Genomic DNA, 18,703 nt, shown 5'->3' on the forward strand with positions numbered 1-18,703 from the left:
TTCTTAATGTTTTCTCTGAATAGTGTGGGGGTGCCTCAGTTTCCCCTAGGCCGTTCTTAAGTATCTAGATGGGGGATGAGGGTGTATGATCCTTGCAGAGCCCTAGAGGGCAGGTGTGGGCAGGGGTCTGAACACAGACAATGGCCAACACCCTGTTTCCTGGCAGCTGATGACCTGGGCCCTTCCCCCCTGCAAGGTGAGAGCTAAAGGGTTGGAGAACAAAGGGATCCTGTGCCCTCCTGGCCCGGGAAAGGGACAAAGCCCGGGAGGAGGAGGAGGGGGGGGGGCTGGAGGGAGTTTCAGTTTGAGGCTGGCAGAGACATGGAGTGAAGTGCAGACGTGGTTGTCTGGCTCACTGCCCCCCAAAATGGACCCAGCTGAGGGGTCCTGTTCTCTGCACCTACAAGCTCTGTGTTAGACCATGTTCCTGTCGCCTAATAAACCTTCTGTGTTGCTGGCTGGCTGAGAGTCCCGTCTGACTGCGGAGTTGGGGGGCAGGACCCTCTGGCTGCCCCAGGACCCCATCTGAGCGGACTCGCTGGGGGAAGTGCACGGAGGTGCAGAGGATGCTGGATACTCCAAGGTCAGACCCAGGAAGGTGGAAGCCGGGTGAGCTGTGTATCCTGGAGACAGGCTGCTCATAGAGAGGAGACTTCCCCAGAGTCCTGCCTGGCTTCGTAGGGAGCAGTTCCAGAGCATCGCCCGGGGACTCCGTGACACAGAGACCCCGGGAACGAGCGAGACTCAGGGTGGGCAGCGGGACCCTAACACTGTGGGGTGTTGTCTGGGGATGGAGAGATAAGATTAGCTGTGTAGGGACGGACGGACGGGGCAAGGCATTGATGAATTAACAGAGCACAGATTGTTTGCCGCCTCTGGGGAAACCGAGGCACAGAACATTTCCAGGGGAGCAAAGTCACTCAGGAAGGGAACCCCGGCATCCTGATGCCCCCAGCAGCCCCCACCCCAGCCCTGCAGCAGCTCACGCGGATCATGGCCATGACGTGGTCGCAGTCGGTGCTCTGGGCCGGGCGGACGAAGCACTCCCTGGCCACCTGGGGCCGGCGGGCGATGGGGCTGGGTGTGGCCTTCCAGCCTGCCACCTGCGATCTATATAGCGCAGGGATTTACAGCTGTCCAGGCACCCCCTCCCTCCCCACAAGATCAGGATCTGGCTGCCGAGCCGGATTGGGGGGGGGGGGGAATTCGCAAGTCCGGGAAGCCTGCGGCTCAGATGAAACCACACGCTGGAGGACGGGAAGACAAGCGAGCAGGGCACGTGCCGGGGTGAAAGATCCTGCGTGAACCCCTTATTCCCACCCCCTGCCGCTGGGTCCTGAGAAGCCACTGGCAGCTGGGGTGGTAACAAGGCCCCCCCCCATGCCAGGGAATCAGAGCTCTGAGAGCTACCTCCGGCCTGTGGATAATTCCCACTGGGGTGGAGGAGTCCCAGCCCCCCCCAGCTCTAACCCACCAGCCCCCACTCCCCTCCCAGAGCCGGGGAGAGAACCCAGGAGTCCTGGCCCCCAGCCCCGCCCCCGGCTCTAACCCACCAGCCCCCACTCCCCTCCCAGAGCCGGGGAGAGAACCCAGGAGTCCTGGCCCCCCCCCGGCTCTATCCCACCAGCCCCCACTCCCCTCCCGGAGCCAGGGAGAGAACCCAGGAGTCCTGGCCCCCAGCCCCGCCCCCGGCTCTAACCCACCAGCCCCCACTCCCCTCCCGGAGCCGGGGAGAGAACCCAGGAGTCCTGGCCCCCAGCCCCGCCCCCGGCTCTAACCCACCAGCCCCCACTCCCCTCCCGGAGCCGGGGAGAGAACCCAGGAGTCCTGGCCCCCAGCCCCCCCAGCTCTATCCTACCAGCCCCCACTCCCCTCCCAGAGCCGGGGAGAGAACCCAGGAGTCCTGGCCCCCAGCCCCGCCCCGCCCCCGGCTCTAACCCACCAGCCCCCACTCCCCTCCCGGAACCAGGGAGAGAACCCAGGAGTCCTGGCCCCCAGAAACCAGCACGGCCCAGCCACTTTTTCTATTTTTTTTGTCCACAGTAAAGATGGCGGCCATGGCCTCACCGTGCCCACGGTCACGTGGCCAAGGCAGCGGCGCAATGCATCCTGGGCCGCCGGGAAATCCCCAACTCGTGCATGTGGATGCAAAGTGCCCGGGAGAGAGACTGGAGGGGAGATCTCCGCGGAGGTGACTTTTGGGGGGCTGGGAGGGGGCTCGGTGCGGGGTGGCGATGATGGCGGAGTCAGGCACGGGGCGGGGGGAGGCCGCGATGCTGGCCCGAGAGCTGGCCCGAGACCGGGCTGGGGTGAAGCTGTGAGGTTATGAATCAGGGTCTGAGTCATGAAAGCACTTCTGGTCTGGCTCCGGCTCAAGAGGGGGGAGGCGGAGTACCCCGGGGGCGCTGAGATCTGCGGGGGACCGGTCGGTAGAACGTTGAGATCTGCGAGGTTCCGATCGGTGGAATGTTGAGGCCCGCAGGGTTCTGATCGGTGGAATGTTGAGGCCCGCAGGGTTCCGATCGGTGGAATGTTGAGATCCGCGGGGTTCGGTGGAATGTTGAGATCCGCGGGGTTCCGGCCCCTAGAACGTTGAGGTTCCCCACTGAGGGTTCTGATCCGTGGAGCACTGAGCTCTGCGAGGGTTGGGTCGGTGGAACGTTGAGATCCGTGGGGTTCCGGTCTGTGGAACGTCGAGATCCGCGGGGTTCCGGTCTGTGGAATGTCGAGATCCATAGGGTTCCGGTCCGTGGAATACCGAGATCTTGTAGGGTTCTGATGCATTAAACATTGAGATCCATTGAGGGTTCTGATCCGTGGAGCATTGAGATCCATGGGTTCCATTCCCTGGAATGTTGAGATCCGCAGGGTTCCGGTCCCTGGAATGTCGAGGTCTGCGGGGTTCCGGTCCCTGGAATGTCGAGGTCTGCGGGGTTCCGGTCCCTGGAATGTCGAGGTCTGCGGGGTTCTGGGGTTCCGGTCCCTGGAATGTCGAGGTCTGCGGGGTTCCGGTCCCTGGAACGTCGAGGTCCGTGGGGTTCCATTCCCTGGAATGCTGAGATCCGTGGGGTTCCGGTCCCTGGAACGCTGAGATCCACGGGGTTCCGCTCCCTGGAACGCTGAGATCTGCGGGGTTCCGGTCCCTGGAACGTTGAGGTCCGCGGGGTTCCGGTCCCTGGAACGTTGAGGTCCGCGGGGTTCCGGTCCCTGGAACGTTGAGGTCCGCGGGGTTCCGGTCCCTGGAACGTTGAGATCCACCGAGGGTTCCGATCCGTTGAACATGAAGATCCATTGGGGGGCGGGGAATAGACTCGGCCCATGGCACATCGGGGTGGCAGGGTTCTGGCCATGGAATGTTGAGATCTGCCGGGGGGCAAGGGGCAAGGGGGGGTGTCCTGATCTGTGGGACTTCCGGCTCCACAGGGTTCCAACGTAACGTTCTGATCCGCGGGCGTCCTGACCCTTGGAACGCTGCGATCTGCGGGGTTCGGCCCCCCCGAACATCGAGATCAGGGTGGGGGAGATAGCAGAGCGAAAGGGAGGGAATCTCCCGCCAAGCTCCCCGCCCCGGCCATCCTGGAAGGTGACCGGAGGACTTGGGCCGATGATTAATTCTTCCTCCTTATTTGTATCGCGACAGGGCCTGCGTTGGGCCCAGTCTTGGACCGGGCCCCGACCGCGCCCCGACCGCGCCAGGTGCTGTACGAATCCAGAACACAGAGACGCTCCCTGCCGCCCCCCCCCAGTCTAAGTGTCGGACAAGAGACAGAGAACAGACAGTCCGGGGAGCGGGGAGACAAGGAAACAATGAAACAATCTTGCCACGCACTGTCCAGTTTTTCTGAAGGGCCTGGGGGGTGGGGGGCACATCCAGAGGCTGGCAGGTCATCTCCGTAGCCCATGAGGGTGGAGAGGGGGCCCCCGAGTGTGTGGGTGGGGGTGGGGAGGTGTGGGGGGAGAGATATGGAATCCCGGGGCGGGGGGGAGGTAAGGAGGGAGCGTCTTAAATGAGGTGGAGGGTTTGTGCAGAATCTTGGCCTGATGAAGGGTGGGGTGTGCTGGTCCCCCTGGCAAAACGGGGGTGGTCGGGGGCGTGTCTACATTTTGAGGGGATGCAGGAGGGGCCTGGACAGGGCAGTGCACAGGGGGGATTACTTGGGGGGGTGTCTGTCTGGGGAACTGGGGGCTGCATGGGGCCCTGGCTGGAGCAATGGAGGGTGCTTGGGGGCCTGGCTGGGGGTGGGGCAATGGGATGGGGGTGCATAGGGGACCTGGCTGGAGCAGTGGGGGGGTGCATAGGGGACCTGGCTGGGGGTGGGGCAATGGGATGGAGGTGCATCGGGGCTCTGGCTGGAGCAATGGGGGGTGCTTGGGGACCAGGCTGGGGGTGGGGCAATGGGATGGGAGTGCATAGGGGACCTGGCTGGGGGTGGGGCAATGGGATGGGGGTGCATAGGGGCCCTGGCTGGAGCGGGGGGGGGTGCATGGGGACCTGGCTGGGGGTGGGGCAATGGGATGGGGGTGCATAGGGGCTCTGGCTGGAGCGGGGGGGGTGCATGGGGACCTGGCTGGGGGTGGGGCAATGGGATGGGAGTGCATAGGGGACGGGCTGGGGGTGGGGCAATGGGATGGGGGTGCATAGGGGACTGGCTGGGGGTGGGGCAATGGGATGGGGGTGCATAGGGGCTCTGGCTGGAGCGGTGGGGGTGCATGGGACCCTGGCAGGGGGTGGGGCAATGGGATGGGGGTGCATAGGGGCTCTGGCTGGAGCGGTGGGGGTGCATGGGACCCTGGCTGGGGGTGGGGCAATGGGATGGGGGTGCATAGGGGCTCTGGCTGGAGCGGTGGGGGGTGCATGGGACCCTGGCTGGGGGTGGGGCAATGGGATGGGGGTGCATAGGGGCTCTGGCTGGAGCGGTGGGGGGTGCATGGGACCCTGGCTGGGGGTGGGGCAATGGGATGGGGGTGCATAGGGGCTCTGGCTGGAGCGGGGGGGGTGCATGGGACCCTGGCTGGGGGTGGGGCAATGGGATGGGGGTGCATAGGGGACTGGCTGGGGGTGGGGCAATGGGATGGGGGTGCATGGGACCCTGGCAGGGGGTGGGGCAATGGGATGGGGGTGCATAGGGGCCCTGGCTGGAGCGGGGGGGGTGCAAGGGACCCTGGCAGGGGGTGGGGCAATGGGATGGGGGTGCATAGGGGCTCTGGCTGGAGCGGTGGGGGGTGCATGGGACCCTGGCTGGGGGTGGGGCAATGGGATGGGGGTGCATAGGGGCTCTGGCTGGAGCGGTGGGGGTGCATGGGACCCTGGCAGGGGGTGGGGCAATGGGGTGGGGGTGCATGGGACCCTGGCAGGGGGTGGGGCAATGGGGTGGGGGTGCATAGGGGCTCTGGCTGGAGCGGTGGGGGTGCATGGGACCCTGGCAGGGGGTGGGGCAATGGGATGGGGGTGCATAGGGGACGGGCTGGGGGTGGGGCAATGGGATGGGGGTGCATAGGGGCTCTGGCTGGAGCGGTGGGGGTGCATGGGACCCTGGCAGGGGGTGGGGCAATGGGGTGGGGGTGCATAGGGGCTCTGGCTGGGGGTGGGGCAATGGGATGGGGGTGCATAGGGGCCCTGGCTGGAGCGGGGGGGGGTGCATGGGGACCTGGCTGGGGGTGGGGCAATGGGATGGGGGTGCATAGGGGCTCTGGCTGGGGGTGGGGCAATGGGATGGGGGTGCATAGGGGCCCTGGCTGGAGCGGGGGGGGGTGCATGGGGACCTGGCTGGGGGTGGGGCAATGGGATGGGGGTGCATAGGGGACTGGCTGGGGGTGGGGCAATGGGATGGGGGTGCATAGGGGCCCTGGCTGGAGCGGGGGGGGTGCATGGGACCCTGGCAGGGGGTGGGGCAATGGGATGGGGGTGTATAGGGGATGGGCTGGGGGTGGGGCAATGGGATGGGGGTGCATAGGGGACCTGGCTGGAGCAGTGGGGGGGTGCATAGGGGACCTGGCTGGGGGTGGGGCAATGGGATGGGGGTGCATAGGGGCTCTGGCTGGAGCGGTGGGGGTGCATGGGGACCTGGCAGGGGGTGGGGCAATGGGATGGGGGTGCATAGGGGCTCTGGCTGGAGCGGGGGGGTGCATGGGGACCTGGCTGGGGGTGGGGCAATGGGATGGGGGTGCATAGGGGCCCTGGCTGGAGCGGGGGGGTGCATGGGGACCTGGCTGGGGGTGGGGCAATGGGATGGGGGTGCATAGGGGACTGGCTGGGGGTGGGGCAATGGGATGGGGGTGCATAGGGGCCCTGGCTGGAGCGGGGGGGTGCATGGGGACCTGGCTGGGGGTGGGGCAATGGGATGGGGGTGCATAGGGGCCCTGGCTGGAGCGGGGGGGGTGCATGGGACCCTGGCAGGGGGTGGGGCAATGGGATGGGGGTGCATAGGGGCTCTGGCTGGAGCGGGGGGGGTGCATGGGACCCTGGCAGGGGGTGGGGCAATGGGGTGGGGGTGCATAGGGGCTCTGGCTGGAGCGGTGGGGGGTGCATGGGACCCTGGCAGGGGGTGGGGCAATGGGATGGGGGTGCATAGGGGACGGGCTGGGGGTGGGGCAATGGGGTGGGGGTGCATAGGGGACTGGCTGGGGGTGGGGCAATGGGATGGGGGTGCATAGGGGACCTGGCTGGGGGTGGGGCAATGGGATGGGGGTGCATAGGGGACGGGCTGGGGGTGGGGCAATGGGATGGGGGTGCATAGGGGCCCTGGCTGGAGCGGGGGGGGTGCATGGGACCCTGGCAGGGGGTGGGGCAATGGGGTGGGGGTGCATAGGGGACTGGCTGGGGGTGGGGCAATGGGATGGGAGTGCATAGGGGACGGGCTGGGGGTGGGGCAATGGGATGGGGGTGCATAGGGGCCCTGGCTGGAGCGGGGGGGGTGCATGGGACCCTGGCAGGGGGTGGGGCAATGGGATGGGGGTGCATAGGGGACGGGCTGGGGGTGGGGCAATGGGATGGGGGTGCATAGGGGACTGGCTGGGGGTGGGGCAATGGGATGGGAGTGCATAGGGGACGGGCTGGGGGTGGGGCAATGGGATGGGGGTGCATAGGGGCCCTGGCTGGAGCGGTGGGGGTGCATGGGGCTCTGGCTGGGGGTGGGGCAATGGGATGGGGGTGCATAGGGGCTCTGGCTGGAGCGGTGGGGGTGCATGGGGCTCTGGCTGGGGGTGGGGCAATGGGATGGGGGTGCATAGGGGACGGGCTGGGGGTGGGGCAATGGGATGGGGGTGCATAGGGGCTCTGGCTGGGGGTGGGGCAATGGGATGGGGGTGCATAGGGGACGGGCTGGGGGTGGGGCAATGGGGTGGGGGTGCATAGGGGACTGGCTGGGGGTGGGGCAATGGGATGGGGGTGCATAGGGGACGGGCTGGGGGTGGGGCAATGGGATGGGGGTGCATAGGGGACTGGCTGGGGGTGGGGCAATGGGGTGGGGGTGCATAGGGGCTCTGGCTGGAGCGGTGGGGGGTGCATGGGACCCTGGCAGGGGGTGGGGCAATGGGATGGGGGTGCATAGGGGACTGGCTGGGGGTGGGGCAATGGGATGGGGGTGCATAGGGGACGGGCTGGGGGTGGGGCAATGGGATGGGGGTGCATAGGGGCTCTGGCTGGAGCGGGGGGGGTTCATGGGGGAGGGCAGCAGAAAAGGCCAAACCATGCAGCGCCAGCCTCTCTCTCTGGGGCTATTTTGGTTTCTCCCGAGAGGGGAGGGGACGTGTCTCAGCCAGGAAGGACTTTGGCTCCTCCCCCCCCTTCCTCCATTCCAGTCTTGGTTCATCCTGGACCAGCCCATTGTGTCTTAATGGAGGGGGAGCGCTATATTTTTAAGGGGGAACCTTGTTCCCCCCGTCCTGAGCAGTCCCCCTCCCCGCTTGTTGCCTGTCTGTATTGCATGAGGGATGGGTCTGTTCCCTCCCCATTTGAAAGGATTTGAACCGTTTTTTCAAACACACACACCCCTTCCCCGTTTCCAGAATGGTAGGGCCCGCCTGCCCTCTCTTACCCTTGCCATTGGAAGGCACCATTATGCGAAACAGGGGGGGCAGACAAAGTGTGTGTGCGAGGAGTATGTTCTCAGGGTTGAAGGCGCCAGGCACATAGCGGGAAGGGGAAGGGAGCTCCCCACCCAAGCTTTCGTGCACAAGGGCGGGGTGTGTGTGCGTTAAACCTTGAGCTATTGGGGGGGGGTCTTGAAGGCGTCGTCCCCCTCTCCGGCAGGAATGGTATGGCCCGCCCGGTGCCTCTCCCTCCCTGGGGCTGCCTGGAACGTTCCGAGAACGTCGAGTGGGCGGGGCGACAAGCAGGAGTGGGTGGGGCAATGGGTGGAGGGAAGAGAGGGGGGACAGGCAGGGGGAGGGAGGAGTGGGGGAGCAGTGGGGTGAGGGAAGGGAGGTGGGGGGGGAGGAGTGGGGGGCACAGGCAGGGAGACGGTGGGGAGGTGGGGGAGGGAAGAGGGGGGACAGGCAGGGGAGGAGTTGGGGGGCAAACGGGGAAGGGAGAAGAGGGGGGGCAGGGGGAGCGAGGGGAAGGAGCAAGTGAGGGGTGGGAGGAGTGGGGGGAAAGGGGGAGGAGCAGGTGAGGTGAGGGAGGAGTGTGAGGGAAAGAGGGAGGAGCAGGGGAGGGGAGGGAAAGGGGACTCAGTGACCCCCCAGGTCCCTTCCAGCCCCATGTTCCTGTGCACAAAGGCCCAGTCCCCAGCCCGGTGCACGGCTCTTCCTGCGTCTGCGCCAAACCCCACTCTGATGTGGGAGGGGAAAGTAGCAGAGACTTTCGCTTCCAGCTCCCCCCCCCTCCGCTCTAACCATCAGACCCCACTCCCCTCCCAGAGCCATGAATAGAACCCAGGAGTCCTGGCTCCCAGCCCCCCTGCTCTAACCACTAGCCGGTATTTTTCTAACACAAGCAGAAATTGCACCCACCACGAGGCGTCTCTATTTTGGACTTCGCTATGATGAATAAAGATGAATTAATCTCTGGCCTGGAAACTGGTGGTTGCCTAGGGACCCGTGTTTGTGACCTGGTTACATTCGATATGGGCAAATATGCTCCTCATCAGTAAAATGCACACTTAATGCTGCTAGTTTCCCAAAGCGGAGGAAAAGTGTAGACAGAAATATGAGAATTGGGAGTTCTTTAAAAATCCACAAAAGCTGCCAGCAAGAGACAGAAATAAATTTGGCTAAATGCCCATCCTGTGTCAGCGATGAAGGCAGCCGTTAGAAATAAAAGCAACGTACAACAAATGGGAAAAAAAGGGGGGGAAATAGATTGCAATCAATTAGAAGTTGTGACGTGTAGGAAATTGCTAAGGGAAGCTAAAGACATGAGAAGAAAAAAGCTGGCAGGGTGAAGGACAATAAGGAGTGTTTTAAAGTATATATTAGGAGCAGAAGAAATTGTAGATGCAAAGAGTAAAACAGTTAATGATGCAAAGACGGGCGAAGCGATCAATAAACATTGGTGTTCTATGTTTGGGAAGGAGCAGGATGATGTATCCATGTCACATGAGGCTGATGAGGTACTTTCTGGCCTGTTACTAACCAAGGAGGTTATTTGATATTAAGCATCATCCACTCCAGATCAACATTTTTAAATCAGCAGGCCGGGATAACTGGTATCCAAGAGTTCCCATCGAGTTGGCCGAGGGAGGTCTCTGGCTCGCCAATGTTAATACATAGTAAATCTTGCAAGGCCGGGGAAATTCCAGAATAGTGCTGATGTTGTGCCGAAAGGGGGATGCCCCGGATATAGGCCCATTAGCTGCTACGGGATTCAGTTGAGGAAGGGCTAGAGATAGAGGGCTAGAGATTAAAGCCCGTCAATGGGGCTTTATGGGAAATGGGCCTTGTCAAACAAACCTTTTGCAAGTCAGGTTCGTAAAGGTAACTGGAGTTGGGATTCAAAATAGCGCAACGCCGTTATGAATAGCATTCCCCGGCGGACAGACCTGGCCCCCGGCAGATGCATGCTTAAATTGGGGGGGCTTCCCAAGCGGGGTCCTGCAGGGATCTGTGCCTGACGCCATGTGGAGTTTTTCTCGATGGGTCTGGACGGTTGTGTGACACTGCGTCAGGCAGGAGATTGGCAGAGCGGAAAATAGAGAGGGGGCCGGGGCTGGCCTACAGAGCGACTTCGGAAGCTGGGTGTACAAAATGTGTGTTTAATCCAGCCAGATTCATACCTCTAGGAACAAGAGGGGTAACTCGAACCCTGCTACCCCTTTCCAAACCCTGACCCCTCTCACCCACCCTTGCCTTCACCCTAACCCTTATCTCTGATTTCACCTTAACCCTAACCTTCAATTTCACCCTAACCCTTATCTCTAATTTCACCCTAACTTTCAATTTCACCCTAACCTTTATCTCTGATTTTACCTGAACCCTTATCTCTAATTTCACCTTAAACCTTATCTCTGATTTCACCCAAACCCTAAACTTCAATTTCACTTTAACCCTTACCTCTGATTTCACCCTAACCATTATTATCTCTAATTTCACCCTAACCCTTAGCTCTGATTTTACCCTAACCTTCAATTTCATCCTAACCCTAACCTTTAATTTCACCCTAACTTTCAATTTCACCCTAACCCTTATCTCAGATTTCACCCTAACCTCAACCTCCAATTTCACCTTAACCCGTATCTCTAATTTCACCTTAACCCTTATCTCTGATTTCACCCTAACCTTCAATTTCATCCTAACCCTTACCTCTGATTTCACCTTAACCATTATTATCTCTAATTTCACCCTAACCCTTAGCTCTGATTTTACCCTAACCTTCAATTTCATCCTAACCCTAACCTTTAATTTCACCCTAACTTTCAATTTCACCCTAACCCTTATCTCAGATTTCACCCTAACCTCAACCTCCAATTTCACCTTAACCCGTATCTCTAATTTCACCTTAACCCTTATCTCTGATTTCACCCTAACCTTCAATTTCATCCTAACCCTTACCTCTGATTTCACCTTAACCATTATTATCTCTAATTTCACCCTAACCCTTAGCTCTGATTTTACCCTAACCTTCAATTTCATCCTAACCCTAACCTTTAATTTCACCCTAACTTTCAATTTCACCCTAACCCTTATCTCAGATTTCACCCTAACCTCAACCTCCAATTTCACCTTAACCCGTATCTCTAATTTCACCTTAACCCTTATCTCTGATTTCACCCTAACCTTCAATTTCATCCTAACCCTTACCTCTGATTTCACCTTAACCATTATTATGTCTAATTTCAACTTAACCCTTATCTCTAATTTCACTCCAACTTTCAATTTCACCTTAACCCTTCTCTCTGATTGTCACCCTACCTCTAGGAAACAGCTAGAATGGAGCCGATGTTGGACCCCGGGCTGGAGCCACCCCTGAGCCAGGAGAGCTTCTCTGATTGGTGGAGCATGATGTAAGTGTCGGGGGAACCCCCTCGCTCCTTGCCCCCTCCACCCAGATTATTAGGCCCCCCCGCCCCCGGGCTTCACCCCGCCTTCCCTAACATAATCGTCCCCACTTTCCCTTCTCAATACCTGCCCCCACATGCCCCAAACCCCTGGTAATTTAGGTATGGTGAGCTCAGAGAGGGGCAGAGCAGAGCTGGGTTCCGTTTGCATGGTGCGGGGGGCGGAGGGGACAGCTTGGATCCCCCCCCCCACACACACATTTTTATCTTTCTTGTCTCTCTCAATAGGCTGCACCCCACCAATGTGGATCCCACAGCACCAGAGAACCAGGAGCTGTTTGTAAGTGCTGGGGGCCAGTGGGGAATAGAACCCAGGAGTCCTGTCTCTCAGCCACGCCCCCACCCCCTTGGCCACACTCCCCTCCCAGAGCCGGGGAGAGAACCCAGGAGTCCTGGCTCCCAGCTCCCCCTGATCTAACCCACCAGCCCCCACTCCCCTCCCAGAGCCGGGGAGAGAACCCAGGACTCCTGGTTCTCAGCTCCCCCCTGCTCTATCCCACAAGGGTGGACTCAGGGGGCTGGAGAGCAGTGGGGCGACTATGGGTGCAGTGGGACATGGGAGAATAGCAGGGGTATGGTGAGGGGCTGGGGGCCGGGAGGCCGTGGGGCTGGCTGGATCCGAGGTAGAAGGCAGGATTGAGGGAGGGGGCAGAGGATTCTGTGGGGGGCTGAGGTCGGTTGGGGGTGTGGGGAGAGCCTGGGCTGTGGCATTAACCCTTCGCTCGCCATGTCTCCCCCACAGAGCCTCCCGGACCCGGACCTGGGCCTGGGCCTGTCTGACTCGGCGGACCCCTCCCTCCTGCTCCCGCAGGCTGGGGGGAGCGACGAGGGCTGGGAGCTCCCCGGGCCGGCCCCGGAGCCGCCTCCCACCTCTTCCACCGTCCCCTCCACCGAGGATTACGCTGGGGAGCATGGATTCGAGCTGACCTTCCAGCAGTCGGGGACCGCCAAGTCCGTCACCTGCACCGTACGGACCTGGCTGGGGGAAGCAGCATTCCAGGGAGGACTGGGGGGCAAGCAACCCAAATGAGCCCCTGCCCTGCTCCCTGCCCCACAGCGCCCCCTAGCGCCGCCCTGGGGCCAGCCTTGCCTGCCAGGGGAGGGCGTCCCCTGCTGAGCCCCCTGCCCCACCGCGCCCCCTAGTGCTGCCCTGGGGCCAGCCCTGCCTGCCAGGGGAAAGCACCCCCTGCTGACCCCCGTCTCCGTACCCCCACAGTACTCCCCGGAGCTGAACAAGCTCTTCTGCCAGCTGGCGAAGACCTGCCCCGTGCAGATCAAGATGGCCAGCCAGCCCCCGCCCGGTTCCATCGTCCGGGCCACGGCCGTCTACAAGAAATCGGAGCACGTGGCCGAGGTGGTGAGACGCTGCCCCCACCACGAGCGCTGCATGGAGTACAGCGATGGTGAGGGGCGTGGCTGGGGAGGGTGACGACCTGTGGAACTCCCTGCTGCATGGGGTGTATGTGTGTGAAACCCAGCTGGAGGGACCTTGGGATGGGGAGTCCTGGCTCTGATCTGCTGGAGGAGAAGGCTGGATGTTAGGGAGTGGGGATATGGGGCCCAGAGGTGTCCCCCCTTGAGTTGCCCCCTCGTCTCTCGTGACAGGGGTCGCACCAGCCCGTCACCTGATCCGGATCGAGGGGAACCAGCAGGCACATTACCACGACGATGAAAACACCAAGCGCCAGAGTGTCACGGTGCCCTACGAGACGCCCCAGGTACCTGGACACGGGGCCTGTCCCCTCCAGGGGGCGCTGGCTCCCATCCGGCCCCAGGGCGGGGACTGGCTGGCTCAGGAGGGTGGGGAATGGGGCACGGGGCCTGTCCCCGGTAGGGGCCCCTGGCATCATTGCAATTCCCTCTCTGCCCTGCAGGTGGGGTCCGACTGCACCACCGTGCTGTATAACTTCATGTGCAACAGTTCCTGCATGGGGGGCATGAACCGGCGCCCCATCCTGGCCATCATCACTCTGGAGGGCAAGCAGTAAGTGCCCCCCAACCAGCCCTCCATGGGCCCCCGCCTCGTAGCTCCCCTCGGGGACCAGCACTTGGGAGAGAACTGACCACCCCCCACAACCTGTGTACCCCCATTCAGCCATGAAGCATTGGGGAGCTGTTGGGCTGGGAGCCAGGACTCCTGGGTTCTATCCCCGGCTCCAGGAGGGCAGTGAGATTCGGGGGGTGCTATTGAGCCAGGACTCCTGGGTTCTATCCCCGGCTCCAGGAGGGGAGTGAGATTCGGGGGGTGCTATTGAGCCAGGACTCCCCGGCTTCAGGAGGGGAGTGAGATTGGAGAGGGGAGGGCTGGGACCCAGGACTCTTGGGTTCCTGTCTGTGTCTAATGTCCGTTCTCTACCCTTCCGGCGCAGCGGGCAGCTCCTGGGGCGCCGATGTTTCGAGGTTCGAGTCTGCGCCTGCCCCGGACGGGACCGCAGGACAGAGGAGGAGAATTTCCAAAAGAAATTGACCGGCAGGGTCCTTAGCGGGGCCGGGACCCTCAAAGGGGCCAGAGCCAAGAGGGGTGAGTGCAGAGGCGGGCCCAGGAACTGAAAGGAGTTTGGGGTGGGGATCTGAGCGGGCAGGTGGAAGGGGAAGTGTGAGGTTCTGAGGGGGTGGAGCCAAAGGTGAGTGTGAAGGGAGGGGCCAAGAGGGTGGGGGTGGGGCCAATAGGGACTTACCCAAATGGGAGTCAATGTCCTTAATTCAGCACCAGCAAGACGTCGAAGCTGAAATCGACCCAACTTGATTAGCCAGTCTGACGTGCATTAGTGCTTAACAATTCCACCTGGGAATAATAGAAATTTCACCAAGATTTTTTATTCCATTTACCGATAACCATCAATAATCCATTCTTCCGTCAGTCGGAGCCATTGATCACACTTGTCTTACAACCATCAATGATCCATTCTTCCGTCAGTCGGACCCATTGATCACACTTCTCCTACAACCATCAATGATCCATTCTTCCGTCAGTCGGAGCCATTGATTACACTTGTCTTACAACCATCAATGATCCATTCTTCCGTCAGTCGGAGCCATTGATTACACTTGTCTTACAACCGTCAATGATCCATTCTTCCGTCGGTCGGACCCATTGATCACACTTCTCCTACAACCGTCAATGATCCATTCTTCCGTCGGTCGGACCCATTGATCACACTTCTCCTACAACCGTCAATGATCCATTCTTCCGTCGGTCGGACCCATTGATCACACTTCTCCTACAACCGTCAATGATCCATTCTTCCGTCGGTCGGACCCATTGATCACACTTCTCCTACAACCGTCAATGATCCATTCTTCCGTCGGTCGGACCCATTGATCACACTTCTCCTACAACCGTCAATGATCCATTCTTCCGTCGGTCGGACCCATTGATCACACTTCTCCTACAACCGTCAATGATCCATTCTTCCGTCGGTCGGACTCATTGATCACACTTCTCCTACAACCGTCAATGATCCATTCTTCTGTCGGTCGGACCCATTGATCACACTTCTCCTACAACCGTCAATGATCCATTCTTCCGTCGGTCGGACCCATTGATCACACTTCTCCTACAACCGTCAATGATCCATTCTTCCGTCGGTCGGACCCATTGATCACACTTCTCCTACAACCGTCAATGATCCATTCTTCTGTCGGTCGGACCCATTGATCACACTTCTCCTACAACCGTCAATGATCCATTCTTCCGTCGGTCGGACCCATTGATCACACTTCTCCTACAACCGTCAATGATCCATTCTTCTGTCGGTCGGACCCATTGATCACACTTCTCCTACAACCGTCAATGATCCATTCTTCTTCCGTCGGTCGGACCCATTGATCACACTTCTCCTACAACCGTCAATGATCCGTTCTTCTGTCTTTCTAATCTATTTATCGGGAAATGTCAGTAAACGTCCATTCGCCTCGCCCACGCAAGCCAGTGACCAAATATTTCCATCAACAGTAGAAATTGGCAGATAGGCAAACTAAAGTCAATATTCTTCAATCAAACACAAATAAATTCTTCAGCAGGATGGATGCTCTTGCGATCTGTTGAGAGTAGGATTGAGGATATTCACTTGGTAATATTTTTGACCGGTGCTGAGGACAATTTGGGGGTTTTGGCGGTTATAAAGCTTTAACTTTTTGAAGCTCGTTCAATACTTATTCCCCAGAATAGGGCAGCTTGAGTTTCCCAGGGGGTGAAGGGCTTGACATGTGCTTTTCCTACCCCCTGCAGCTCTCCAGGCCAGCATGGAAACAGCTGAGAACCCCAAGAAGCGGGTGGTGTCCCCCGAGAAAGAGGTCTTCCTCCTCGAGGTGAGTCCTGGTGGGGAAATTGGGGGTTCAGGACTCCTGGCTTCTCTCCCTGGCTCTGGGAGTGGAATGGGCTCTAGTGGTTAGAGCAGGGAGGGCTGAGAGCCAGGACTCCTGGGTTCTCTCCCCAGCTCTGGCAGGGGAGTGGGGTCCATCCATCCTGTATGCAATTTGAGGGGATCTGGGATTAGAGGGCACTGGAGGGCGTTGGCCTGTCCTGTAGGGGAGGGGAGTCTGACCCTCCCCCCCGCCTCTTTCTTTCTCTCCCCCCCACCAGGTTCACGGGCGCAAACGATACATGATGCTGAAGGAAATCAATGACGCCCTGGAGATGGTGGCCGCCAAGCAGCAGGGGGATTCGGAGAGTCACCGGAACCCCACACCCTCCAGGTGGAAAGGGGGCAGGGCCCTGCCTGGGAAGGGAGGGGGCCGGCCTGCCTCCTGGGGGGGCTGGGCCTAGCTGTACCAAAGGAAGCTCCCCCCTCTGATGGAAGGAGGCGGGGCCTAGCTGCAAAGGGGGAGGGGGGCTAAGGGTCCTCTCAGGGCGGGGGGCTCGATGCCCCAGGAGAGGTTCCCCCCGCTCTTCATGGAGAGAGGGAGGAGCCTGGCTTGACCCCTAACAGCGGGGTCCCTGCTGGTAAGGGAACAGAGTCTAGTTACACCCTTGGGCGTGGGACCTGCAGGGTTCTCTCCCTGGCTCTGGGAGGGGAGTGGGGGCTGGTGGTTAGAGCAGGGGGGGCTGGGAGCCAGGACTCCTGGGTTCTCTCCCGGCTCTGGGTTGGGAGTGGGGGCTGGGGGTTAGAGCAGGGGTGCTGGGAACCAGGACTCCTGGGTTCTCTCCCGGCTCTGGGAGGGGAGTGGGGGCTGGTGGTTAGAGCAGGGGTGCTGGGAGCCAGGACTCCTGGGTTCTCTCCCTGGCTCTGGGAGGGGAGTGGGGGCTGGTGGTTAGAGCAGGGGTGCTGGGAGCCAGGACTCCTGGGTTCTCTCCCGGCTCTGGGTTGGGAGTGGGGGCTGGGGGTTAGAGCAGGGGTGCTGGGAACCAGGACTCCTGGGTTCTCTCCCCAGCTCTGGGAGGGGAGTGGGGACTGGGGGTTAGAGCAGGGGTGCTGGGAGCCAGGACTCCTGGGTTCTCTCCCGGCTCTGGGAGGGGAGTGGGGGCTGGGGGTTAGGGCAGGGGTGCTGGGAGCCAGGACTCCTGGGTTCTCTCCCCAGCTCTGGGAGGGGAGTGGGGGCTGGGGGTTAGGGCAGGGGTGCTGGGAGCCAGGACTCCTGGGTTCTCTCCCCAGCTCTGGGAGGGGAGTGGAGGTTGGTGGGTTAGAGCAGTGGGGGCTGGGAGCCAGGACTCCTGGGTTCTCTCCCCAACTCTGGGAGGGGAGTGGGGGCTGGGGATTAGGGCAGGGATGCTGGGAGCCAGGACTCCTGGGTTCTCTCCCCAGCTCTGGGAGGGGAGTGGGGGCTGGTGGTTAGAGTAGGGGGAGCTGGGTGCCAGGACTCCTGGGTTCTCTCCCCGGCTCTGAATATCTTCCTTCTCTCCCCGGGGCAGGTTGCTGAAGACCCGGAAGGAGCCGGGGGACGGGCTGCTGCCTCGGAGCGGAAAGAGGCTGCTGGTGAAGGAGGAGGATTCTGAATAATCCCCCCCTCCGGACCCCCCCCACCCTGTCCTGTCTTGCACTAAGCTAGTTTCCACTGCCAGCTTTTTACAAAGTCCCTCTCTCCCAAGGGGGGCAGGGTCAGCCTGACGGTCCCTTCCCCCGGCCCTCACTTCTCAGGACGGGGGCGGGGCAGGAAGATTTGTTCCCATCCTACTGAGGACCCCGCCCCCTGGTCCCATGACCCCGCCCCCTGGTCCCATGACCCCGCCCCTGCGCTGCTCTGCGCCCCCGCCCCTGCCAGCAAACTTTTATATCAACTTTTTATACAATAAATCCAACTCTTTCTTAGCCGCTGCCTCCCCCTCCCTCTGTGTGAGGGTGGGGGGGGCGGGGTAAAGGGCCAGTTAGCTGGGGGGGGCCGAGTTAATTAACATTGAATGTCCTGGGCGGGGGGGCTCAGCCTCGAGTGGGGTGCGGTAGGCCCCGGCGGGATTAATTCTCGGTGCCCTGGGAGGAAACCCGGGCGGCCCACGGATGGTGGGGAGGGGTCACTAACCCCCAGCTTGGTGATTCGGCGCGAGAGGCGACATGTCGACAAGAATCTGGAGCAGGAAGGGTTATTTGACCTCTGGATTCGGCCCGGGGCTGGAGCCCGGGGTCCAGTTCTGGTGTCAACAAATCAAATAGGGGGTGAGGTCTCCGGTAGCCCACCAATTACGGAAGATTAGGTGGGTGAGGCATTTTAACAGAGCGCCACAGGGCTCCTATGAATAGGGGCAGCCAGGGGGCTCCACATGGTGCCCCCGCCCCAAGTGCCCCCCCCACTGAGAACTGTGGCCAATGGGAGCTGCAGGGGCGTCGCCTGCGGACGGGGCAGGGCGCAGAGCCACCTGGCAGCGCCTCCGTGTAGGAGCCGGGGAACATGACGCTGCTTCCAGGAGCTGCTTGAGGAAAAGGCTACCCGGAGCCTGCACCTTTGACCCCCTCCTGCACCGCAACCCCCTGCTCCAGCCCTGATCCCCCTCCCGCCCTCTGAACCCCTCGATCCCAGCCCAGAGCACCCTCTTGCACCTGCATCTCCCCAGCCCCACCCCAGAGCCTACACCCCCAGGTGGATCCTAGACCCCTTCCCACACCCCTTGCCCCAGCCCAGAGCCCCCTCCCGCACCCTGAACTCATTTCTGGCCCCACCCCAGAGCCATCACCCCCTCCCACACCCCAACCCCCCAATTTCATGAGCATTCATGGCCCGCCATACAATTTCCACACCCAGATGTGGCCCTTGGGCCAAAAAGTTTGCCCATCCCT

General features: G+C 61.1%; 1 protein-coding gene across 1 annotated transcript; it reads left to right on the top strand.

Annotated features, from left to right (window-relative positions):
* The first annotated feature begins 551 nt into the window (after positions 1-551).
* TP53 (tumor protein p53) lies at positions 552-17,743 on the top strand. The gene is made up of 12 exons (XM_084616284.1): positions 552-583; positions 2,044-2,191; positions 11,356-11,441; positions 11,724-11,775; positions 12,238-12,462; positions 12,712-12,898; positions 13,101-13,213; positions 13,370-13,479; positions 13,865-14,016; positions 15,727-15,806; positions 16,081-16,193; positions 17,347-17,743. The coding sequence occupies exons 1-12, from the start codon at positions 567-569 to the stop codon at positions 17,432-17,434; spliced, it is 1,371 nt and encodes a 456-aa protein (XP_084472410.1). The 5' UTR covers positions 552-566; the 3' UTR covers positions 17,435-17,743.
* The last annotated feature ends 960 nt before the right edge of the window (positions 17,744-18,703 follow it).

The sequence above is a fragment of the Lepidochelys olivacea genome, assembly GCF_965140295.1.
Source record: "Lepidochelys olivacea isolate rLepOli2 genome assembly, chromosome: 28".
NCBI lineage: Eukaryota > Metazoa > Chordata > Testudines > Cheloniidae > Lepidochelys > Lepidochelys olivacea.